Genomic DNA, 27,362 nt, shown 5'->3' on the forward strand with positions numbered 1-27,362 from the left:
CAGGCATAGGACACACCCCTTGTCACGCCCCCTTAAAGGAGAATTGTACAAAAACATACGATTGGTTAAACCCACAAGTGCTTTTTTACCACTACTATTCCTTTATATTGGCTCTTGGAATTTAAAAATGCAGCAATTTAGAAATCAGATGAAAGGTTTAGCACTGGGAAACACTTTTTGATAGATAAAAAGTGCATTTTATATACATCTATATAGAACAGACCAAAATGAGGGACAAATGAGGAGAATGAGGGACAGAGGGACATTGATCCAAATCAGGGACAGTCCCTCAAAATCAGGGACAGTTGGAAGGTATGGTGTCTGTACTGAGGAGGGGTCTGTAATGCTGGGGGGTCTGCACTGGGGGGGTCTGCACTAGGGGGGTGTCTGTACTGAGGGGGGTCTGCACTGAGGGGGTGTCTGTACTGAGGGGGGTCTGCACTGCTGGGGAGTGTCTGTACTGCTGGGGGTGTCTGTACTGCTGGGGGGGGTCTGCACTGAGGTGGGGGTGTCTGTACTGATAGGGGGTCTGCACTGAGGTGGGGGATGTCTGTACTGATGGGGGGTCTGCACTTGGGTGGGGATGTCTGTACTGCGAAAGGGGGGGCTGTAGTTAGTGGAGGGGGGTCTGTATTGCAGGAGGGGGGTCTGTAGTTAATGGAGGGGGGTCTGTACTGCAGGAGGGGGGACTATAGTTAGTGGAGGGGGGTCTGTACTGCAGGAGGGGGGACTATAGTTGGTGGGGGGTGACACATGTTTTTTTCGCACCAGGTGACACTAACCCTAGTGACGCCACTGTGTGAAGGGACCTCAAAAGAGAAATCCACCCTTCTGACAACATTTCATGTTATACACGTTCTTATGATCGGTCTGCAGCCCAAACCATCCCCTCTACAGAATATGATCATTTTTTACATTTGGTGCCATTAGGTATCACTCCACCAGCAGTGTCATTCATTCATAGGAATCCAAAAAGACTACCATTCCCATCCTTCCCTATGGCAGAGGGACTGTAGACCTCAATGGAGCACAAGTCATCGAACTTGTATTCCACCATAGACACTTCCAGCTCGGTGTATGGTGTCGGGGTGGAGGAAGAGTCTGCAGGCACCAGAGCATTGCACCCACCATCCACTAATCACAGTGGCAATGCTTTGTAAACTCCAGTGCTAAGAACACAACAAATGCCATTCTGCCAACGTATATCGGCGTGAGCCAGTCGTCAAGCGGTTAAAAGCGGTGCCGATATTCTTTTTACAAGAGGTGAAGCAGCAGAAATCTGAACTTCTCACTCTCATCATCTCACCACACCTTCCTGGATGTGTGATGGAAATGAACATATAGGGGGTCATTTACTAAAGGCAAATCCACTATAAATCTGAGGAGAAGATCTGAAATGAGGGGAAGCTCTGCTGATTTCATCATCCAATCATGTACAAGCTAAAATGCTGTTTTTTTTTTATTTCCTTGCATGTCCCCCTCAGATCTACAGCGATCTGCAACATTTTCTCTTCCACACACAGATCCATCCCTCAGCTCAGCATCCTCCACCCGGCTTCTCTCTCCGAGCACACACGTGTTAATAGCAGAGCTTAGATACTTCTGGAAACGCCCCCCATGACGACAAGTAAATCTGATTGTAGTGATTGGCTAGCGAGTGGAGACGTGTCAAGAATGCCGAAGGTCACATCAGCAGAGAGCCCTGAATCTGATCTGGTGGAGTGACAGCGGAGAGGAGAGAAGAGGAGAGGAGAGGGGCGATCATCATCATCATCATTATGCCGTACATACTGATCAGCACCCAGATCCGCCTGGTGAGTGCACGGTGCATGGAGTCTGCATTGCTATACACTGCCCGATTGCTGATCAGTGTATTATTATTATTATTAGGGATCAGTGTTCTATTATTGGTGATCAGTGTATTATTGTTGTTATTATTATTATTATTAGTGATCAGTGTATTATTATTATTATTATTATTATTATTGGTTATCAGTGTATTATTATTATCAATGATCAGTGTATTATTATTATTATTATTATTATTAGTGATCAGTGTATTATTATTATTAGTGATCAGTTTATTATTATTATCAATGATCAGTGTAGTATTATTATTATTATTATTATTATTATTATTATTAGTGATCAGTGTATTATTATTATTAGTGATCAGTGTATTATTATTATTATTATTAGTGAGTGATCAGTGTATTATTATAATTGGTGATCAGTGTATTATTATTAGTGATCAGTGTATTATTATAATTGGTGATCAGTGTATTATTATTAGTGATCAGTGTATTATTATAATTGGTGATCAGTGTATTATTATTAGTGATCAGTGTATTATTATTATTAGTGATCAGTGTATTATTATAATTGGAGATCAGTGTATTATTATTATTAGTGATCAGTGTATTATTATAATTGGAGATCAGTGTATTATTATTATTAGTGATCAGTGTATTATTATTATTAGTGATCAGTGTATTATTATTATTAGTAAGTGATCAGTGTATTATTATAATTGGTGATCAGTGTATTATTATTAGTGATCAGTGTATTATTATTAGTGATCAGTGTATTATTATTATTAGTGATCAGTGTATTATTATAATTGGAGATCAGTGTATTATTATTAGTGATCAGTGTATTATTATAATTGGAGATCAGTGTATTATTATTATTAGTGATCAGTGTATTATTATTATTAGTGATCAGTGTATTATTATAATTGGTGATCAGTGTATTATTATTAGTGATCAGTGTATTATTATAATTGGTGATCAGTGTATTATTATTATTAGTGATCAGTGTATTATTATAATTGGTGATCGGTGTATTATTATTAGTGATCAGTGCATTATTATTATTGGTGATCAGTGTATTATTATTATTATTGATCAGTGTATTATTATTAGTGATAAGTGTATTATTATTATTATTGGTGATCAGTGTATTATTATTATTATTATTGGTGATCAGTGTATTATTACTTTTATTTTTATATTCATTTATTAATATTAATAATAATAATTATTTACTAAGAGCAAGTGTTACAAATTAATGTTTCATTCCTGTTCTTAGGATCACTTAAACAGAAGTCATGTATTCCTGTTCCCCATTGTAGCATTAATATTATAGTACAGACATCAGCTGGCAAAGTGTACCTAGAGCCAAGAACAGAAATTGGTGGTAGTTCAGTTTACTGCTCATTAGATGTGGTGACCGCATACGTTTTTTTGTTGTTGTTGTTGTTGTTTGTTTTTTCCACACGTTTCTCTTTTCTTTTCACCGGTTGATCCTCCAAATTTATTTTCTTTTTTTCTATTGCTGCTCTGGCCAGTAAGGATGGGCTCAGGCGTGATCACAACTCCACGTGCCCACGCCCACCAGGAAGCTGACACTCTGCAGCGCTAATCACAGGCAGTGAGACATTTGCCGATCTATGCAGCCGGGGATTGGGAAAAGTCTCACTGCCTGTGATTAGCACTGCAAAGTGTCAGGTTCCTGGCGGGCACAGGCACGGGCACATGGACTTGTGAACACGCCTGAACTCATCCTTACTGGCCAGCCTAACACGAGGTTCACACATATATGGGTCAGGGACCTCGTTTCCCAACCCACAAGCAAATGTGCCCCTCATAGGTGTCTGAAGCCTATTGCATTAGGGTGGGCACCCCAAAGCTCAAACGCATGCAGTGGATGGTGTCAGTAGTTTTTGTTTTATATATATATATATATATATATATATATATATATATATATATATATACACACTGTATATATATACTGTATATATTTTTTACAATTGTATTTTTTTAAAGAAAAAAAAAAAGATATCGTTTTTCTGTCTTTTTTTTTTTATAATTTGTTAGGAACGCCTTTAACCACTTCAGCCCCAGAGGATTTGGCTGCCAAATGATCAGGCCATTTTTGCGATTCGCACTGCGTCGCTTTACCTGACAATTATGCGGTCGTGCGACGTGGCTCACAAAAAAAATTAACGTCCTTTTTTTCCCACAAATAGAGCTTTCTTTTGGTGGTATTTGATCACCTCTGCGGTTTTTATTTTTTGCACTATAAACAAAAATACAAAAGAATATAAGTTGGTAATATTGAGCATTTAAGTGCCACATCCAGTGAAATGGAGAAAAAACAAGCTCCCCTTGTAGTGGACTTTTAAGGCACAAAGGGCCAGATTCACGTAGAGCGGCGCATAATTAGTTTGTCGTAACGTATGTCAATTACGTTACGGCGGCTCAATTTTGTGACGTAAGTGCCGTATCCACAGCGCATTTGCGCCCAAATTTGCGCCTGCGTAACGTAAATACAGAGGCGTAAGGCGGGGTAATTGCAAGTGGGAAGGAAGTGGGCGTGCTCCATTGAAATGAGCCGTGACCCCATGCAAATGAAGGGCCGGCCGTACTGCGCATGCGTGCGTGAATATGCACCTCACTGGGCATGTGCAGAACTCGGCCCGGCGCAATCAGTGAGATAGGAAAAAGACCAGGCATACTTAGTGAGAATCGCCCTGTGCTGCTTAACCACTTGCTTACTGGGCACTTAAACCACCTTCGTTCCCGGAGCAATTTTCAGCTTTCAGCACTCTCACACTTTGAATGTTAATTACTCAGTCATACAACATTGTATCCAAATGAATTTTTTGTCCTTTTTTTCATACAAACAGAGCTTTCTTTTGGTGGTATTTGATCACCTCTGGACTTTTAATTTTTTGCGCTATAAATGAAAAAAGGCGGAAAATTTGGAAAAAAAATGAATTTTTCTTAGTTTATGCGATAAAATTTAGCAAAATATAAATTTTTCTTCATAAATTTTGGCCACAATTTATACTGCTACATGTCTTTGGTAAAAATAACCCAAATTAGTGGATATTATTTGCTCTTTGTGAAAGTTAGAGAGTCTACAAGCTATGGTGCAAATCATAAAAAAAATATCACACCTGTTGTACCGGTGCCTATCTCATTTCTTGGGGCCCTGAACACGCCAGGAAAGTACAAATACCCCCCAAATGACCCCTTTTTAGAAAGTAGACATTCCAAGGTATTTAGTAAGATGCATGATGGGGTTTTTGATGTTGTAATTTTTTCCCACAATTCTTTGCAAAATGAATATTTTTTTTTTTTTTTTTTCCCCTCACAAAATTGTCATTGTAATAGGTTATTTCTCTCACATGGCATGTGTATACCACAAATGACACCCAAAAATACATTCTGCTACTCCTCCTGAGTATGGCGATACCACATGTGTGAGACTTTTTTACAGCCTGACCACATACAGAGCCCCAATATGCAGGGAGCACCATCAGGTGTTCTAGGAGCATAAATTACACATCTAACTTGTTGACTACCTATTACACTTTTGAAGGCCCTGGAGCACCTGGACAATGGAAATGCCCACAAAGTGACCCCATTTTGGAAAGCTAACACCCCAACGTATAATCTATGAGGCATAATGAGTCTTTTGAACGATTCATTTTTTTCCAAACGTTTTTGGAAAATGTGGGAAAAAAATGAAAACGCATTTTTTTTACGCAAAGTTGTCCATTTATAAGATATTGCCAACACATAGCCTGTACATAGCAAAAATTACACCCCAAAATACATTCTGCTACTCCCCCTGAGTATGGCGATACCACATGTGTGGGACTTTTTCACAGCCTGGCCACATACAGAGCCCCAATATGCAGGGAGCACCATCAGGTGTTCTAGGAGCATAAATTACACATCTAACTTGTTGACTACCTATTACACTTTTGAAGGCCCTGGAGCACCTGGACAATGGAAATGCCCACAAAGTGACCCCATTTTGGAAAGCTAACACCCCAACGTATAATCTATGAGGCATAATGAGTCTTTTGAACGATTCATTTTTTTCCAAAAGTTTTTGGAAAATGTGGGAAAAAAATGAAAACGCATTTTTTTTACGCAAAGTTGTCCATTTATAAGATATTGCCAACACATAGCCTGTACATAGCAAAAATTACACCCCAAAATACATTCTGCTACTCCCCCTGAGTATGGCGATACCACATGTGTGGGACTTTTTCACAGCCTGGCCACATACAGAGCCCCAATATGCAGGGAGCACCATCAGGTGTTCTAGGAGCATAAATTACACATCCAACTTGTTGACTACCTATTACACTTTTGAAGGCCCTGGAGCACCTGGACAATGGAAATGCCCACAAAGTGACCCCATTTTGGAAAGCTAACACCCCAACGTATAATCTATGAGGCATAATGAGTCTTTTGAACGATTCATTTTTTTCCAAACGTTTTTGGAAAATGTGGGAAAAAAATGAAAACGCATTTTTTTTACGCAAAGTTGTCCATTTATAAGATATTGCCAACACATAGCCTGTACATAGCAAAAATTACACCCCAAAATACATTCTGCTGCTCCTCCTGAGTATGGCGATACCACATGTGTGGGACTTTTTCACAGCCTGACCACATACAGAGGCCCAACATGCAAGGAAGACCAACCGGTGTTCTAGGGACACATAGCATACACATGACAAGAATTACACACCAAAATACATTATGCTAAGCAAAGGGTAAACAAAAAATGTACCTGTGGTTTTAGTAGCGCAGTTGTCCACGGGACGATAGCACTGGTCCAGGCAGCAGGCAGGGACTTGGTCAGCAAAAGAAAATGCAATTGTCCAGGCAACAGGCATGATGGCATAGGTCCTACAGGCAGCAGGCAGAAGTAGGGCCTCGTTCAGGACAGAATGGGGACAGGGGTAGAGGCTTCTCCCACCCAAATCTCTTTGAAGCCTCCGGGCAACCAGACCCTAATCTAGAATGAGAAAACAAAAACAATAGTTTTCTTCATCCAGAAAAACAATTCTGGAGCCCCTCACATGTGAGACCCCTGTGCTTTGAATCCCACTAGTCCACTGGCAGGGTAAAAGATCAGTCCAAGAGGCAGGCAAAAAGAATGGTCAAACGGTCCAGGGTCAGTTCCAGATCAGGCAGAGGTATAAACAGAATCGGTAGGCATAAGCGTGGTCAAATAACAGTCCAGGGTCAGTTCCATATCAGGCAGAGGTATAAACAGAATCGGTAGGCAAAAGCGTGGTCAAATAACAGTCCAGGGTCAGTTCCATATCAGGCAGAGGTATAAACAAAATCGGTAGGCAGAATCGTGGTCAAATAACAAGCCAGGGTCAAATACAGAGCAAGCAGAGGCATAAGGGGTGTAAAGGTAAATGGCAGGAAGTGACTAATAATTTAGTAAGGAATGATAACGGCGGAAACAGCCGTCTATGCAGAGGCCTGGTTGGGAAGGGCATTGGGCACAATAAAAACGGGTGTCTCTTCTCACTCCATCTTTGGAGCACATCCGGCATTTTTTTTGGGAATTTCGGCCTGTTGGTCCGGGAGGGATTTTATCTGGGAAGTGGCGCTCGTAGAGTCGGCTTACCACATCGGATCGAATGGTTGCTGGTGGGTTGCTGGTGTATAAAAGGGCAGTGGTGATTTCCTCCTGGAAGTAAAGGTAGGATTTGGGTCTTGGAGTGGATTTTCGATATAATACGTACGTGTTGTATATGGCCAAATTGAATAAGTAAATTGAAACTTTTTTATACCACTGGTATGATCGTCTTGTGGAAAGGTAGGGCTCGATCATTTGATCATTGAAATCGACACCCCCCATGAACTTATTGTATTCGTGGATACATTTAGGTTTCTGGATTTGCCCATTCCTCCTTCTGATGGTAACGCATGTATTGTTGTGGATGGTAGAAAGCACGTACACATCCCTTTTGTCCCTCCATTTCACGGCCAGAACTTCCTCATTGCGTGCACTCGCCGTCTCCCCTTTTCTTAGCTTCTTGGTGACGAGGCTTTGAGGAAAGCCCTTCCGGTTCGACCGTACGGTGCCGCATGCGGGTGTCTTCTTTCTATACAAGTTTCGGAAAAGGGGCAAACTTGTGTAGAAATTGTCCACATACAAGTGGTAGCCTTTCTCCATGAGCGGGTTTAGGAGTTGCCAAACAATTTTCCCGCTGGTTCCTATGTAGTCTGGGCAATTAGGGGGGTGTAGCTGGCTGTCCTTTCCTTCATATATGTTGAAGGCATAGGTATATCCGGTGGCACGGTCACATAATTTGTAGAGCTTCACTCCATAGCGGGCCCTTTTGGAGGGCATAAATTGCTTTATGCCGAGCCTGCCAGAAAATTTGACAAGTGACTCGTCAACACAGATGTTTTGGTCCGGGGTAAACAACTGGGGGAAAATTTGGGAAAAATAATCTAGTAGTGGCCGAATCTTATAAAGTTTATCAAAATTTGGGTCATCTCGGGGAGGGCACTGGGTATTGTCACTGTAATGTAGGAATCGCATAATCATTTGATATCTGGACCTGGGCATTTTTGAGGAAAAGACGGGCATGTGGTATATGGGGCGTTTTGACCAATATGAACGTACTTCGTTTTTGTGGTTTAGTCCCATACAGAATACGAGGCCCAAAAATTTTTTAAACTCTTCCACTGTAAGGGGTCTCCATTGGAAGGGACGGGCATAATAGGATGTGGGGTGACTGGAAATAAATTGTTGGGCATAGAGATTGGACTGGGAAACAATTGAGGAAAGCAAGTCCTCAGTAAAAATTAAACTGAAAAAATCTATTGGGGCAAAATTTTCTGTGTCCACTTGGACTCCTGGCTGGGCCGTGAAAGGGGGAATGTTGGCTTCTCCTGAATTAGGAGGAAGCCACAAGGGGTACTGAAGGGAATAGGGAAGGCTGGCATGGGACCTACTGGTACGTGACCTTGCTTGACGAGGTGTTGCGGTTCTGGTGGATGGCACAGCAGTGCTGGTGGATGGCACAGCAGTGCTGGTGGATGGCACAGCAGTGCTGGTGGATGGCACTGCCTCCTTAGCAATACGCCTTCGTCTGGCCGGCGGACCCTCTTCCTCCTCTTCTTCCTCTTCTTCCTCTTTCTCCTCTTCTTCCTCTTCTTCCTCCTCTTCCTCATCTTCCCCCTCTTCCTCCTCTTCCTCATCTTCCCCCTCTTCCTCCTCTTCCTCCTCTTCCTCTTCACTGCTAACTATCGGCTCATAGTCAACATCAGATCCGGCGTCTGACCTTGCGGAGGAATCCGAATCGCAGGGCTCCCCGTTGCTCTCGTCGGCCGCAATAATTTCGTATGCCTCCGTAAGTGAAAAAGATCTTTTAGCCATGACAAAAGATGGCACGTGGCACTGATGACACTGACAGGTGGCACTGACGGCAAATGGGACTGGCAGATGGCACGGGCAGATGGCAGATGGCACTGATGGCAGGTAGCACTGATGGCAGGTGGCACTGATGGCAGGTGGCACTGATGGCACTGATGGCTGACGGCACTGATGGCACGGGCAGATGGCACGGGCAGATGGCACGGGCAGATGGCACGGGCAGGTGGCACGGGCAGGTGGCACTGATGGCAGGTGGCACTGATGGCTGACGGCACTGATGGCACGGGCAGATGGCACGGGCAGGTGGCACGGGCAGGTGGCACTGGCGGCAGGTGGCACTGATGGCTGACGGCACTGATGGCACGGGCAGGTGGCACGGGCAGGTGGCACTGGCAGGTGGCACTTTTGGCAGATTGCACTCTTGGCAGATTGCACTTTTGGCAGATTGCACTTTTGGCAGGTGGCACTGATGGCAGGGGCAGGTGGCACTGATGGCAGGGGCAGGTGGCACTGATGGCAGGGGCAGGTGGCACTGATGGCAGGGGCAGGTGGCACTGATGGCAGGGGCAGGTGGCACTGATGGCAGGGGCAGGTGGCTCTGATAAATGCACTGGCTGGTGGCACTGGCTGATGGCACTGGAGGGTGGCACTGGAAGGTGGCACTGTAAGGTGGCACTGGCAGGGACTGTGGGTAGTGTTTTGTGTCACTCACTGTTTTTTTTTTTTGACTGTAACGGATGGATGCACTGTAAAAGGCTTTCTCTCCTCACACGCGGTCTGTGTGTAAGGAGAGAAAGCCGGCGATGAGAGATGATCTCATTTGTTTACATTCGAGATCATCTCTCATTGGACGGCTAGATCGAATGCTGAATGGCCGCTGTGATTGGCCATTCAGCACGATCTGTGATTGGCTGTGTCCGAGGGACACGGCCAACACAGTTTTCTGCAGAAGCGCGCTCGCGAGGACGCGCTTCCAGCAGAGAAACGACAGGCCGTTTAAAAACGGCCACTTGGCACTTCAGGTCCGCGCTGCAGACGTATTTTTACTATAGCGCGGATCTGAAGTGGTTAAATAGCCCCAGTCAAACGCCCTTCCATTGCAAAAGTACATCCATTTGTTCCCTTTCCTGAAGCAAGGTGCTTTTGTTCTGTTGTTTGTGGCTGTTTGTTGGTTAGTGTAGTATTGTTCTAGTAAAGATTTTTTGAAGTAGGAGTTTGTATTAGTTGTGTTTTTTTTCTGAGTGTTTTTTGTGTCTGTATTTTCTGATTGTTTTTTTTTGTCAGTTTTTTCTGTGTTTTTTTGTTGCTTTTGTATTAGCTGTCTGCTTGTGTTGTTTGATTTTGGTTTCTGGTCTTTGCTGTGTGATTTTTGTGTCTGTTTGTTCTGTGTGTTTTTGTGTGTGTTTGTACTGTGTCTTTTTGTGTCTGTTTGTTCTGTCTGATTTTTGTGTCTGTTTGGTGCTGATTGTTTGGTGGTGAGATGGCACCTAAGAGAAGAAAGATGAACTTCTCTGTTCGTGAAAAGCATTTGCTTGCCAGGGCCATCACCCAATTTGGGCGTTTTTTGCATGGCCCTGACAGCCGGGACATACCCCCGGCCAGGAAGAGGGTAATCATCCAGGAGATTACGGATCGGATCAATGCGGAGGGGGGGGGAGACAAGGACCCCCAGTGGGATTGCTAAGAAGATCAATGATCTTAGGAGCCTGGTCCGGGATAAGCTGGCCCAGCAAACAGCCCATGCCAGGGGCACTGGAGGAGGTCCACCTTGCATCATAAGGTGGACTGAGGAGGAACGTGCGGTGGGCCGGTGCTTCCACAGCCAGCAAGTGGTGGGCCTGCCTGGCTTTGACTCTGATGATGCTGTGAGGACAGGTAAGGTTTTTTTTTCCATCTGGCGAGTAGCATGTGTGGGGGGGGGGGGGGGGGGAAGGGAATATGTGCCAAGTGTGTGGATCCTCCAACCTGTGTATGTTTTGTGTCATCCACAGATGGCCAGGAGGTTGCTGGGCCATCAGGCCAGTCTGCACCAACCCCAGGACGTCAGGCTGCTGAGGAGCCCCAAGAAAGGCAGGAGTCCCCAGGGCAGGGGAGTGGCCACAACTCCCCTCATGAGGAGGTTCAGGGGGAGGAGGATGAGGGGGGGGGAGGTTGTGGATGATCGGATGGACATTGCCAGAGAAATTCTGGAGTGTTTGTATGTGGATCCCCTTGTGGCTGACAGCAGTGAGGCCACCATCAGGGGTAGTCCCTCCCACTCCTCCCCCAACAGAGCTGCCCCCCCAGGGGGATCCCCTGCTCCCAGGCCACAAGCCTCATCTGGAGGCAGTGAGGCCACCATCAGGGGTAGTCCCTCCCACTCCTCCCCCAACAGGGCTGCCCCCCAGGGGGCTCCCCTCCTCCCAGGCCACAAGACTCAACTGCAGGCAGGAAGGCCACCCAGAAGACCAGGGGGGTGGCCGAGTTCCTGCCTGCAAATCTGCAGAGGGACCAGGCCCGTTAGACCCAACATCTGGGTCAGGTCACCCGGACTTTGGCCCAGATGGAGGAGAGCCTGGTCTCCATTAAGGAGTCGGTCAGTGATGTGGGCACAAATTCTTTGGCGCTGATAACGTGCTTTTGTGAGCTGCAGTCCGTCACAACAGGCATGGCCCTGGAGGTGACTGCCCCGACCCAGGCTGTCCAGGACAATACGGCAGCCCTCACTCTGGGCCTGAACAGGATAGCCGTGGCCTTGGAGGGCAGGCCAGCAGGTGGTCAGAGCCCAGGGGAGGCTCCTCCTTCACCTGCTCCCCCCCCATGAGTCTCCCCTGAGGGCCCATGGCCATGGCCGTGGCTGCGGTCAGCCCAGGCGTAGCTCACGCCGTCAATAAATGTGGATGTTCTTTTTTTTTTTTTTCTGTGATTATGATTTGTTATATTTATGGGGAATGATGTATGAATGTGGGGGAGGGGGTGACATTCCTGCTGAAAAAAGGGTGTCACCCTCATTTTTGGTGGTGTAGGGATCCCCAGGACCAGGGAGAAGTGATCCCAGGTCCATGTGAATGGTGTATTAATGCACAGTGACATAATTGGAGCCTTGGCGTGGCGTTGCTGCTCCCTAATACCATGTGGTTTACTTGGGTCTAATCCAATTCGATGAGGATGTGGGGTGTGTGTGCTAGGGACCACAGTGGTGTGCATGCATGCATTCTCATTGTGCCATGTTTAATGTGTGTGTTTACTGTGCAAAGGTGCCTTCTGCGAGGCGTCTCCTGGCTGCTGTTCCCTCAGCAGACCGGGTAGAGTTGGTTGGGGGGGGGAATGTCTGGTTGGGGGGTCAGGTCATCACATATGTCAATCTCCAGGCCCCTTCTCACTGTGAAGTTGTGCAGCATGCAACATGCCCCGATGATCTGGCACACAGCGTTTGGGGAATACAACAGGGTACCCCCAGACTTATCCAGGCATCGGAAACGGGACTTCAGGAGGCCAAAGGTGCGTTCCACCACTGCACGGGTACATATGTGTGCAGCATTGTAGTTTTCCTCTCCTGGGGTTTGGGGGTTCCGGAATGGAGTCATGAGATGGGGTCCAAGTGCATATGCAGAGTCACCTGGAAGAGAAAAGACAGAAGGATGTTAGTCATGCATGTGCCCCTCGTGTTGTCTGCATCATGGGGGGGGGGGACAGTCATACCTGACACCCATGTCACTCACCAACCAGCCAGCTGTCCCCATACACGTTCTGTTCAAATTCTCTTGAGATGTTGCTCTGACGGTATATGAAGCTGTCATGGCTGGATCCTGGGTGTTTGGCACGGACGTGCCATATGAGGCCTTGGGCATCAACTATTACCTGTACATTGATTGAATGCCAGTGCTTCCGATTGCGGTACATGTGCTCTGTCTCATGGGGGGCTGTAGTGCCACATGTGTGCAATCAATGGCCCCCACAGTGCGTGGGAATCTGGCAGTTTTGTAAAAATCTGTCATTGTGTTCATTCGCTGGACCTCCTGGGTGGGTTTGATGATTTGGTTGGCCATGCGTCTCAGAATTGCAGGGACAACCTGGTGCACACATCTGCTCATGGAGGATTGTGACATCCCAGCCACAGCTCCACTTGTGCGCTGAAAAGAGCCACTGGCAAGGAAATGCAGTGTTGCCAGGACCTTGATCAGTGGCTGCACTGCATGTGAGCGTTGTGTTGGGCTGGTGATGTCATCCTGCAGGGTTGTGGCTAATTCCAGGATGGCTTAACGGTTGAATCTGAAGGTGCGATACACCTCAGAAGCAGTCATGCGAAAGACATCTAGGCGTGTGCGGTATATCCTCTCCTGTGCCCTCCTCCTCTGTTCCCTCTTCCTTCTGCGCGCCTCTAAAGTCACTAGTATAGCTATGACCATGGATGCCCCTGGCATGTTGGCATACAGATTGTAGTCCGGCAAGTGTGTGTGCTCAGCTCTTCCTTAATGGTGTTGCTTTAGCTGACCTTTACACGGCTGGTGTAAAATTAAGGCACCTTTTATAAAGTGTAACTTTACTCCGGGAAACTAACAGATGCGCACACGGCGTAGCCTACGCCGCACAAACTTAATTTTGTGGATCGCCGTATCTCCCTCGTTTGCATCTTTGCCTATCAAAACAATGGTGTGTCTAGCGTATTTTGCGCTCCAAGATGCGCCGGTGTAATCGTTTTACGTCGGAAGGAAAAAACTGGTTTTCAGGCATATCTCGTTTTGAGGATATGGTGCAAAAATACGCGCGGCGCAATTTTCAAATACGCCGCGCATCTCTAGATACGTCGGCGTAAGTGCTTTGTGAATCTGGCCCCAACTTCTTAAAAAAAAGTATGTATCAGACACACATATATACAAATACATAGCATGCTTAAACATATTTACAGTGTTGTCAACATCATCACATCATTTTAAATACTTTAATTCTTGCACCGACACGTTTCAGAGTGCATATGTGTTTCCTTCTTCAGGGGTATAATTAAGCAAGAATATTTTTTATTATCTGTTGAATTGATGTAGTGCTTTTCAATGTATTGTAGTTAAAAACATATGAGGGCAGAGTATACTCTCAATTTTTTTGCCAGAAGTCCAAAAGGAAATGGTATGCACCCCATGAGGGTGTTGGTAGGAGAGGGGAGCGGGGCCTTGCGGATGTGCAGTAGGGTTCCCGGCGTGTAGCCTTTTGGCTTCACGCCGGGAACCCTACTGTCGACATCGAGGGACAGCAGGACAGGTAAGTGTCCATTTATTAAAAGCCAGCAGCTGCAGTATGTGTAGCTGCTGGCTTTTAATAGTTCTTTTTAGGGGCTTTGGTGAAATAGCAGAGAAAGGCACTGTGGACAGAGATTCCCCAGTTCCTTTCTTTGCAGCCTCAGGTACCATGGGGGTAGGGGCGTTCAGCAGGGAAATCTACATCACACAGGGTGATTAGCGTGTGAAGATGCCATTAATTCTTAAACCCCCTATGCACTGGAAAAGCATGACATTTTCACATGTGATAAAATCGCGTGGTTCAAAATAATCCTGCAGTTCTGTGCAGTTGCAGTTTAGAAAAGGGTTGGGCACTTTATTTTTCATGTTTCCCACAGGTACAGCAACCCGTTTTAACGAATGCAAACGCGCCCACACAGAACCCCAAAGATGTGACCCTAGGCTTAGAGGGTGACTACGTTCATTCTCTATGGTCCCACTATATGTAGGCATGTATCCAGTGGCGGCTGGCGCTCAAAATTTTTGGGGGGGGTGCAAACGAGAAAAAAAACAATTGCAGCCTCACTGTGCCCATCAAATGCAGTCACTGTACCATCAATTGTCACCACTGTGCCCAGCAATTGTAACCACTGTGCCCAGCAATTGTACCCACTGTGCCCAGTAAAATGCTGCCACTGTGACCTGTATGTGCCATCAATTGTCACCACTGTGCCCAGAAATTGTAGCCACTGTGCCCAGTAAAATGCTGCCACTGTGACCTGTAAAATGCCCCCCCCCCCCCGCCTGGCACTTACCTTTCTGGGGTCAGCCGTACTTCTACCGTCCCTCGATGTCTTCTCCCGCCCTCGATGACGCTGATAGGCACTTCCACACAGCCAACTAGCTGCCGTTATTCAGATCGCCCGGCGCTCAGCGATCCGGCCATCTGAATAATAGGCGGTAGCGGCGAAAATACATAGATTCATGCAATGCATGAATCTATGTATTTCAGTGGCTGTGCGAGGGCCAGACAGGGGGGGGGGGCGCTCCAGCACCCTCTATGGACGAACCGCCACTGCATATAGCCACCCTCTCTTGCTCGTTCCCAAGATAGACTATGGGATATATAATGTGTATAGAGCAGTGCTCATGACCAAAAGTAACCCGTACTGCTTGTTCCAAACAGAAATGAGGAGGGAGAAGAAGGTGTTTGGGAACTCATAAAGGACATTACAAGGAGGCAGAAGAACAAGTAAGGCCTTGATTACACTTGCTTTGCTCTCTAAAGAGTGATCCACATTTGACAGGCAGTGAGAAGGCATTGTATCCCCCCTAAATGCTGGATCACCATGCCACAACCATGTGCATTGTGCGTGGTAGTTGGGCGGTTGCAACGTAACCCCAATTCCATTGGGGGTATAATTACTGTCTTGGCCATGAAGCAAAGCGTTGCAGCCATGGTATGTGTACACCCCCATCCGTCGCCTTTCCAGGTAAAGGGAAAGCATTGAGGGGTGATAAAAACACAGCTCAACTGCATGATTTTACCACCACCAAACTGCTAGCGTAAACAAGCCTTTAGAAATGATTTCATTAAAAAAATATATATTACAGTTCCATTAAAGAGGAAGTAAACCCCGATGGGTTTTACTTCCTCTTTTGCTACCTGAAAAGCCTGCAAATTAAAAGCATAATGGGCTAGTATGCATTGCATACTAGCCCATTATGTGACACTTACCTGCAAAAGAATCCAGCGATGTCCCCTGTGTAGGCATCGTCCATCTTCTGTCTCCTCTTCCTTCTGGGCTGTGGACTCCGGCTATGATTCGCCGGAGCGGCGTGACGTCGCTCCCACGAATGCGCACGAGAGCCGCCATTAACGGCACAGGCTGGGGAAGAAACGGCACCGAGTTTCGTTTCTTCCCCGCGCCTGCCCTGTTAACATTTTCGGTGGACTACAAGTGCAACATCTCCTAAACGGCGCACGTTTAGGAGATATTTCCACTACCTATAGGTAAGACTTATTCTAGGCTTACCTATAGGTAAAAGTAGTCAAAAGGGGTTTACAACCACTTTAACTAGTGTATGTGTATGGAATATTTTTGTGGAATAAGAATGTTATTTAGTATCACTTCCTGTCCTACAGTGACAACCGTACTGAGCAGCTTTGTCACCTTTGGACAGGCAGTGTGATAGGTCTATACAGTAAAACCTTGGTTTGAGAGTGTTTTGCAAGACAAGCAAAATATTTTAATTTATTTTTCCTTGATATACAAGCAGGGCTGGACTGGGACAAAAATTTGGCCCTGGACTTCATCCAGACTGGCCCACTTTGACGGGTCTCTCCCATGGCGGCCAGACAACTCCCTCACCCCCCCCCCCCCCCCCCCAGCCACCCAAGCCCCCTCTCCCCCTTCACTAGCCACTAGCCATTCTACTTTAGTAGAGTAGAATGACTGGTACTGGTACTCTTATATGCAGTACCAGTGGGGAAGCTAGACAAAGAATCAGTTTGGTGCCCCCCCTTTGGGACAAGGTTAGGCAGAAGGGAGAAACTCCCAGGCCATAGCTGTTGAGTCAGCTTTCTGTCCCCTCCCCCATGCTCCTGTGTCGTCCCCTCTGGTCCTCCCCCTGCTTCTCTGCTTCCCCCCCAGGTGAGCGCTGCGGGGAGGGAGAGGAGGTGAGCGCTGCGGAAAGGGAGAGACAGAGGAGCGGAGGGGGGATTGGCGGTCCGCTGTCACTGAAGCCGGCCCACTGAGTCATCGGCCCACCGGGAAACTCCCTGTAGTCCCAATGGCCAGTCCATCCCTGTATACAAGCGATGTCTTGATATAAGAGTAGCGTCATGTCACAACCGAGTATAAAAAAAAAAGAAGAGAGGAGCCTCTATGTGTAGCAATATGGTTACATTTAATGAAGGTACAACATTTAGCAACTTATTGCTACACTTAGAGGTGTCTCTCTTCTCTTTTATACCCTGTAAAAAAAAATGCTTTTATATACAAGTTGCTTTGGATTACAAGCATGTTTCAGAAACGAATTATGCTCACAAACCAAGGTTTTATTGTATATGAACAACAGGCCAAAAGGCAACAATCAGGAGAAATTTACACTATAAGTAGTGGCACATAGATTCCTATTAGTCAATGGTATGTTAAAAATATACTAAAACTTAAAGGGGTTGTAAAATCCATAATTGTTGCATCTGGTAATGAATGTCAGTTACGGACATGCAGACTACATGTCCGCAATGGACAATCAAGGACAGATGCAAAAAGTACAGATTTTACAAACTGTTCGTAAATTTACTGAAAGTTGGCAACCCTGGTTGTAAAGGTTCATTTTTTCTTTTCTAAATAGGTTCCTTTAACCACTTCATTACTGGGCACTTAAACCCCCTTCGTGCCCAGACCAATTTTCAGCTTTCAGCGCTGACGCATTTTGAATGACAATTGTGCGGTCATACAACACTGTACCCAAATTATATTTTTATCATTTTTTTCCCCACAAAGAGAGCTTTCTTTTGGTGGTATTTGATCATCTCTGCGATTTTTTTTTTTTGCGCTATAAACATAAAATTTTTTGAAAAAAAAAACAATATTTTTTACTGTTTGTTATAATAATATCCCAATTTTTTTAAATATCCCAGTGTGCATTGCTCCAAATGACGTTGCAAGGACGTCATTGGTTTCGATGTGAACATAAATGACGTCCAGCCCCATTCACGGACGACTTACGCAAACGACGTAACTTTTTAAAATTTCGACGCGGGAACGACGGCCATACTTAACATTGGCTGCGCCTCATATAGCAGGTGCAACTTTACGCTGGGAAAAGCCTAACGTAAACGTCATACTCAACGCGGAATTCGACAGAAGCGCCACCTAGCAGGCAAAATGGCCCAGATTCTCATAGGAGTTACGACGGCGCAGCGCCATGTACGCCGTCGTAAGTCCTAATCTGAGCCGTCATATCTATGCGACTGATTCTTAGAATCAGTTACGCATAGATATCCATTAGATCCGACAGGCGTAACATCGACAGGATCCACATCACAGCAGTAAATCCACAAGCTTATTATAGTGGTACAGTTGAACTGAGTTTTCATCTAATCAGAAGCTTGATTTTGTCTAGTAATCAATAGACCATTGCTGATGTTCCTGGGTTATGCCCATTCTCAGTTATCTGATCACATGCAAAGCATATACAGAAATTAGATTTGTTCTGCCCATCTCTATTGTATACTTTTCTGGATGTACAGTGGATGTATGTAAAGGATAACCGTTTTTATTTTTTTTTTGGTCACTAGGTGTATGACAGTGTTGCCAACCATCCGTATTTTTACGGACAGTTTGTAAAAACGGGCACTTTTCCCCCCCGTTCGTAAATGTCTGTGGTTGCGGGAATGTGTCAGTAAAAATAGTCGAGATCGGTTCGGCTTGGAACTGCGCATGGAGATTGGAGGCAGGGGGTGACGGTGGCTGCGGTGGCACTGCAGAGGGGGGTGGAGGCAGGGGGTGTTAGTGGCAGGGGGTGATTGGAGGCACCGCAGAGGGGGATGGTGGCACCGCAGAGGGTGGGGGATGGAGACAGGGGTTGTTGGTGGCACCGCAGAGGGGGATGGAGGCAGGGGGCCTGGGGGAGATTGGAGGCAGAGGGAGATTGGAGGCAGGGGGAGATTGGAGGCAGAGGGAGATTGGAGGCAGAGGGAGATTGTGTCACCGCAGAGGGGGGTGAAGGCAGGGGGTGTTGGTGGCAGAGGGGGATGGAGGCAGGGGGTGATGTAACTAAATAATTTGCCCTAATATCGAAAATAACAAAAATATGTTTTTTTTTACCTTTAATATCTACCTTAAATCACATTGCCATTTGCCTTGTTTGTAGCCTAAATACTGAAATTTGCACCTAAAAATTTAATTTAGTAACTTTTGTGAAATGCCAGTAAAAACGTGGCTGCACTAGTAAATTTCGGGTGTCGTGCCAGTACATTTCAATCTGGTAGGTTGGCAACACTGGTGTATGACCATTCAAGTACATTCCTGCTTACACAAAAGAAGCACTTGTCAATGGTTCATTAAGTAAATCTGTCATAAATCTGAGCGCAAATGCAGTGGTTACTTTCAGTGAAAAAAAGGAAAATTTATATGAAATACTTACCGTAATTTTCCTTTCCTGATGGACTCCATGGCAGCCTACGTGTGGGTTAATCCCGCCTCTCATACCTCATAGGACCCTACTCCCATAAAGCTTTGCTTCTCCCAATAGACTGTGTTCCGTAATATAGCCTACTCCAGCAAAGGGGAGGGAACTCCTGCTGCCATGGAGTCCATCAGGACAGGAAAATTACGGTAAGTATTTCATATAAATTTTCCTTTTTCCTGACAGACTCCATGGCAGCCTACGTGTGGGAAATAACTAGCCATACACACCCGGGTGGGCAATTTACTGGTTAAAGAAAAGTTTTTAATTGACATTGTCAACAGATAGAACATGTAAACCAAAATTAACTGACGATAAAGAAGCCCGTTCTACGCAGTAGTGCGTCATAAATGTATTCAATGATGACCAAGAGGCCGCTCTACAGATTACTTCCGGAGACACGTGTCGGGCAGCCGCCCACGACGTAGCCACGCCCCGAGTAGAATGGGCGGTTACAGCTTCCGGTGGAGCCAAACCCTTCGCTTTATAAGCCCCTTGGATGGCCTGTACAATCCATGCTGCAATAGTTCTAGGGGAAGCACGCATTCCCTTGTTCTTTCCGTGAAAGGAGACAAATAGATGATCGGATTACCGAAAAGATGCTGTAGCTTCCAGATACTGTTTTAACACATTCCCAACATCCAAAGCATGAATTTCAGAGTCCTCAGAAGAACGAAAGATGGGAAGGACGATCTCCTGGTTCTCATGGAAGACTGATGTAACTTTAGGTTTGTGACCTAACATAGGAATCAAGACCACACGATCCGGGAAGAACGTAAGGAAAGGTTCCTTACACCCCAATGAGCCAATTTCTGAAACCATTTTAGCTGAAGTCATGGCCACGAGAAAGACCACCTTGAGAGAAAGAGCTTTGATTGATTGTTGGTCTGAATTTTGCATGTTTGAGAAAAAGTCCAAAACTAGCGGAAGATCCCATTTGGAGAATCTTGGCTTTCTTAGAGGTCTCAGTCGGATAGCTCCTCTGAAAAATTGTCTGACAAGAGTGTGAGTGGCCCAGGATATGCCGGTGAATGCGGAGATAGCCGAGACTTGGACTCTTAGTGAGCTAACAGATAGAGGTAGCTCAAGACCCGTCTGAAGAAAACCTAGAATGTCTTGAATTCTGGGATTACTAGGAGAACCGTCCATAGAAGTGGTATAGTCTGAGAATTTTGACCATATCCTTTGGTAGATTCTGTTAGTACTTGGTCTTCTAGCATTCAATAGGGTGGAGATGGCTCCGCTTGGACAACCTAACGCTTCCAACCTTCCCCTTTCAAGAATCAGGCCATCAGATGTAGATGGGTTGGACATGGATGAGGAGTCGATCCTTGTAGCAGGAGATCTGGTCTGGATGGGAGAGGAACTGGATCCCGGAAGCTCAATTGAAACAGCAATGGGAACCACGGCCTGTTGGGCCAGTAAGGGACTATTGCCACTATCTCGACTTCCTCCCACCTGAGTCTCGATAGAAACTTGAGGATGACTGGAATTGGAGGGAAGGCATAAGCCCTGCGGAACCTCCACTGATCCGTTAGAGCATCCACCCCGAAGGCCTGGGGACAGCGACATCTGGTGTAATACTTCTCCAGCTTGAAATTGCATGGGGATGCAAATAGATCCACTTCTGGTGAAAAATCCAGTGACAGGATCCAACTGAAAATCTCGCTGTGGAGAGACCATTCGTTGTTGTCGTGAGATGTCCATGACAGGAAATCCGCCTGGAGATTCTGAGATCCGGGGAGATATACAGCTGTCAAATCCTTCAAGTGTGTCTGTGCCCAAGACATAATTGGATTCACCTCCTTCAGTAGAGACAGACTGCGAGTGCCACCCTGTCTCTTGATGTACGACACTGCTGACGTATTGTCCATCCTTAGGAGGACTGAAGATCCTTTTATCAGGTGAAGAAACGCTTGTAGGGAACAGAAGGCTGCGCGAAGTTCCAGCACATTGGACACGATTTTCTGGGACGAAAAATCCCACTTCCCTTGGGCTACTTCCTTCAGGCAGAGAGCCCCCCAACCTGTGTTGCTGGCATCTGACGTAATCGTGATCCAAGACACAGGGGCTAGAGAATGGCAATTGAGGAGATTTTTCCTTAGTAGCCACCAAAGAAGACTTTCCCGCATGTGTGATGTTATCCGAATCATTTGGTCTTGTGATCTCGGATCCCACTGCTGAAGAAAACCCTTCTGGAAGGGCCGCATCTTCCACTGTGCCCATCTCACCATCGGAGTTGTGGAAACCATGGTGCCTATAATGTTGAGGCATTGTGAGGCTTTCAGAAAAGGAGATTCTAGAGCGCAACGGATCCTGTCGCGCACAACTGGGATTTTCTCCAGGGGCAATGAGATGGTACTTAGAGATGTATTGAATTGGGCCCCGAGAAAGATCAGCGATTGTGTCGGTACTAGGTGACTCTTCTCCTTGTTTAGTAGCCAACCAAACTCGGTCAGAGTGGAAATGACCAGACCCCGGTGCATCAAAATTTGCTCCTTGTTTTGCGATAGCAGCAGCAGGTCGTCTAAGTAGTGGTTCTGATCAGGGCCACAACCACCAGTAAGAGCTTCAAGAATACCCGTGGTGATGTTGCAAGTCCAAACGGGAGACAAACAAACTGGAGGTGAACACTGCCTACTGCGAACCGCAGATACTTCTGAAACTCCACAGCTATAGGCACATGGAAGTAAGCGTCTTTCAGGTCTATAGCCACAAGCCAGTCGCCTGGTTGCACTGCTTGACGGATCGTGAGCAGCGATTCCATTTTGAACTTTTCCTTCTTGATAAAGGTGTTTAGATGTGTCAGGTCTATCACTGGTCTCCAAGAACCTGACTTTTTTTGGACCAGAAAAAGGGGTGAATACATCCCCTGGAACCTCTCGGCCGTTGGGACGTGTATAGCAGCACCTTGAGCCACAAGGGAGCTCGTGTATGACAGGAGGACTTGTCTTTTTTCCTCTGAGCATGGCATTGTTGTTTGAATGACTTGAAGAATAGGGGGATCTGTAAATGTCCAGGAATGGCCTGTAGATACCGTCTTGACTGACCAGAAATCTTTTATTGAGGCTGCCCAGACATGCTTGAACTGGAAGAGACGAGCCCCGACTCTTTCCGTCTGGGCCGGCTCTATATCAAAAGGATTTAGGGGCGTCACGTTCACTAGAAGAAGGGCTTTTTGCCAGCTTTTGACCAGAGGGCTGGTTTCTTCTCCAGTTCCTCCTGAAATCACGTCCAGGCCTGTACCGACGAGCCTCCCTTGCCCGATCTTGATCCTGCCTGGGAAAGAATTTTTTCTGTCCATATGGACGACGATCCTGGGGAAGGAACCCTGACTTACCCCCTGTGGCTCGGGTGATGGCGTCATCTAATTTGTTCCCAAACAGGGAAGAACCCAAGAAGGGTATCTTGCACCATGCCTGTTTAGAGGCAGGGTCAGCCACCCAAGGGCGTAGCCACAGGGCACGCTTGGCCGTCACGGAGGAGAGCATGACCCGAGACACTAGACGGATAAGGTCAAGGGAGGCTTCCCCCAAGAAAACTGAAGCCATCTTTAGTTCTTGGACTGGAATGCTTCTGGCTATGTCTTCAGAGACACAAGACAATACAGAGTCCATCTCACCTGTCCAGGCCTCCATTGCTTTTGACAGGGCTGCAAGAGCTAAGGCTGGTTTACAAGCCATGCCGGCTGTAATGTAAATGCGTTTTAAGTCAGTGTCTATTTTCCTCTCCAGACCATCCTTAAAGGAAACGGTGTCTTCCAAAGGGAGAGTGACATGTTTCACCAGTCTCATCCAGGCCGCATCAACTAGAGGAGCTGACTCTAAGTGTCTCACCTCTTCACTTTTGAATGGGTACAGCGTCGCTATCTTGGATAGTAAAGAATTTTTCTTGTCTGTGCTGGACCATTCATCTGTAATTACATCTCCTAGCTCACCAAGGAGGGGAAAATTTGGGCGGTCTTTTTTAAGCTGGTTGAAGTACTTCCTTTGCTTGGAAGGTGCTTCTACTGGATCTTCCCACTTTAAAGCGTCCTTGACTGCTTTTACCAATGTTGGAACCAGGGAAAAATCAAAACCTGCAGCATAATTGACATTTTCCATATCACTGTCTGAAGACACACTTGGGGAGCGGTTAACTCGAGAGGGCCCCGCAACTTCAGGATCATCCTGCACCAGGACTGGGGATGGTTCAACAGGAGGAACAACCGCTTGGGCGGGATTAGAGCCGTTCAAGGACTCTTGGACCACTCTTCTGACCAGGGCTTCCACCTGCTGGTCTTCACCCCCTCTTTCCCTTACAGCACGGGAATAACATGGCTCACAGAGGGATTTTCCTTCTGGGACCTGGGCTCTACATCCCCAACAGGAATTCCTTCCAGAGTGACTGGAATGGCGGCGAGAGCGGTGACCAGATGAGGATCTAGAACCTTCTCTATAATGTTTAGATGAAGATCTAGAGCTTCTAGAATTTGATTGATGTTTTTGCGATTGAGTATCAACATTATCTTCACGTGCTATTATTTGAGGAATAGACCTAGAGGGACTGGAAACAGAAAAGACAAAAAAGGTATATATATATATATTTTTTTTTTTAAAGCCAAAAACCCAATAGAAAACAGGTAGAGGGAAAATAATTCCATCCTACCTGCAGCGTAAGGTTTGGCCACAGGGGGGCGGTGACACATCCATAGCAGAGAAGGTATACAATACTGAAACAGACCAGTGAAAAAAAGAAAATGGTAAGGCAATGAGAACCAGCACAAATATAACCAAACACAAAGGCAGTGAACCAGCGCTGTTTCTTACCTTTAGGACAAACGAATACACCTAGTATACACTGCTCTCGGATTGTGCCACCAAATAGCTGTATCTGACAGCTATTTAAACTTGCCACCACGCGATGACGTCACCGCGCTCGGACGTGTGCGTCACGCGCTTGCGCAGTGTCCGGCGTCACCCGCGCATGCGCGATCGCTACCAACTGGACGGAACTGCGCGTGTGCAACCAAGCCTCGTTCGGGAAACGAGACCGGCGCACGCGCAACACCATCTGAAGGCGGCGAGGCCGGAACGCAATGCGTTCCAGCGGCCATAGTTACCTCCTAAACGACAGACAACATACGAAAACCGGCTGCCATGAGTAAGTAAAAATATACATTACCACCATGAAGTCCCGCGATCCCGCCTGGAGCAAGGGGCCACTGCTGCCCATATTGTGTAGACTGGGTCACTTAGAAACGAAGCCTCCTGCTAATAGCCAGGATGTATGGCCAATTTCTACCGCTTACCTGCCAATGCCAGGTTAGTAAGCACCATAAACCTACTGCAGACGTCCATCTTGCTAATAGCCAAGATTTAATGGAAAAAGGCATAACTACCAGGACTTTCGGACCGAGGGACATACTTCTTCTTAGGTAAAAACAACCTAGGTCCTAGGAGGAGGACAAAAAAGGAACACAGTCTATTGGGAGAAGCAAAGCTTTATAGGAGTAGGGTCCTATGAGGTATGAGAGGCGGGATTAACCCACACGTAGGCTGCCATGGAGTCTGTCAGGAAAACATGTTTTCCAACTACTAGTAGATCCTCGGATTTCCACTATACACTGAATTATGTGATAAACTTTTAGATTGTTAGCTCTCCCCATTTTGTAAAGTGCTGCACAAACAGTTAGTGCTACATAAATCCAGTATAATACCAATAGCTATTCTATTAAGATGACAATGAAAGATGATTTGCCAACTTTAGGTACCGTATATGCATTGCACAGCAGAGTAATAAGGATGTGTCTTACACAGGAGATTGGCCCTACAATAGTTGGAGATGAAAGTTCTGATCCAGAGTTGATGGAGAAGCTTGGAGCCACCAGAAGAACTGTACTTGGGAATAATTTGTAAGTGTATCTAGGAGGACAGACTCAAGAACATTGTTTTATGTAGTAGGCATACCATGTTTGCAAGACATGTGATAATTTTTGAAGTATAATGTGGTTAATGCATTTTTTTTCTTTTTCTGTTCTAGTGCAGAATATTTTGTAAATGAGCCTCCACGTGTGACACTGAACAAGCTGGAGAATTTAGGATACCGTGTTGTCAGTATGACAGGAGTTGGGCAGACTCTTGTATGGTGCCTACATAAGGAGTAGACATGCTGTGCCTCACCAGCACCAAAGACTGCTTCAGATGCCCATGTGAGCAGCATCCTGCGATGTTCCTGAAGAATTTTTCCCACTGATAAGTGCAAGATAGGGTTGCCGAGTTTTTAAAATGAAGTATAATCCTTATACATAAGTTTGGATCTTGCTTGCATGTTGCAATGGTGAATTTGCCACAACAATATTAATATACTGCCAGTGTTAATTAATGTCCTGTGGGCAATGGTTTAGGTCTGTGCAACTGTACATTCCTGTGGAACTACAAATCCATATCTTTATTGCTTGATTTTCTTATGTTCCTTCAATGTGATTAAAACATTTGTATTTTTTATTTTATTTGTTTAATGAATCAAAATGTCTTCTTTAATTATAAGTAGTCACCCTGCCTTTAGTACTTTAGAATGATCAGTCCAGCGAGCAATGAGATAGAATAGCCTATGGTGACCTATTTTTGAGTAGTTTAGTATTATCAGGACAATGAAAGCACATTTCTTCCAAGCCGCTGTTATGCATCGCTGGATATCAATGCATTTGCTATAGCGCAAAGTCTGTTGTGTCAAAAAATAAAAAAAGTATACATTTGTATGCATGCTTTACGATTTAGGAATGCATATTTGTTTGAGTCTAATTTAAGGGAATCCTATATTTTATAAAAAATGGAGGCCATCATGGCAGACTTCTTGGAAAGGCAGGTTACCTAGATGTCTCTAATATCAATTATTAGGCACTGACCCAGAATTAGCATGCATATCAAAAAATTCTGAGATTCTAATTTGCATATTTGTGACTAAGCAGTAAAAATCCTAAAGCCATTGGAGCAGGATGACAGCTAGGGAGCCAATATATTATATATATTTTTTTTAGAAGGGCGGTCATCATCAACAACTTCCAGATTTTCTGGGTGCAAGCTTCCATTTCCCATTTTTATGTTTAAAGTGGATGTCACAATGTAGAGAATAAGATTTCCTATCATCTGTGCCCAGTCTTGCCACACAGAGTTAATCCAGCTCTGAGCAATCCTCTTTTAGGCTGCATTCACACCTTGGCGTACCTAATCGCGGCGTTTTGTCCCGTGAATTGCGGCGACAAATTGCGGCGTTTTGTCGCCGCGATTGTGAATGCAGCTTACCCCCAGGTCCACATCTCCTATGCCGAACGCCGCCTGAAAAAAAGACCGGGACTTGTTTTCAGGCGGCAGGCGTACGGCGTTCGGCGTGGAGATGTGAACCATCTCCATAGAGGGCAATGTAAAATCATCCCTCCAGCGTCTTAGGGGCTGCTGCGGCGTCGCGCTTCAGGCGTATATACGCCTAGGTGTGAACAGAGCCTTATTGTTCAGTGAAAATTAACAGACTTCCAGATAAAACCCTGTCTAAATTAAAAGTCCGAAAGCCTCTCTCCTTGCTTTGAGTGACAGGTTATTTACATATCTAGCTTGGACATGTTTATCATATGTTATGCTAATCATAATATGAGGTGATCCACAGGTCATTGTATATTACCAGGATGTGTTATGTGGGGGAGGGGTGGATGTCTCACTTTTTTATACTGTGGATTACCTCATATTATGATAAACATAACATAACATATGATAAAAATGT

The 27,362-nt window shown here is 45.7% G+C and overlaps 1 protein-coding gene across 1 annotated transcript; it reads left to right on the forward strand.

Moving 5' to 3' along the window:
- The first annotated feature begins 1,653 nt into the window (after positions 1 to 1,653).
- On the forward strand, positions 1,654 to 26,368 carry GCHFR (GTP cyclohydrolase I feedback regulator). Its single transcript, XM_040332523.1, has 3 exons — positions 1,654 to 1,814; positions 25,406 to 25,500; positions 25,629 to 26,368. The coding sequence occupies exons 1-3, from the start codon at positions 1,779 to 1,781 to the stop codon at positions 25,750 to 25,752; spliced, it is 255 nt and encodes an 84-aa protein (XP_040188457.1). The 5' UTR covers positions 1,654 to 1,778; the 3' UTR covers positions 25,753 to 26,368.
- The last annotated feature ends 994 nt before the right edge of the window (positions 26,369 to 27,362 follow it).

The sequence above is a fragment of the Rana temporaria genome, chromosome 13 (genome assembly GCF_905171775.1).
Source record: "Rana temporaria chromosome 13, aRanTem1.1, whole genome shotgun sequence".
NCBI classification, from domain to species: domain Eukaryota; kingdom Metazoa; phylum Chordata; class Amphibia; order Anura; family Ranidae; genus Rana; species Rana temporaria.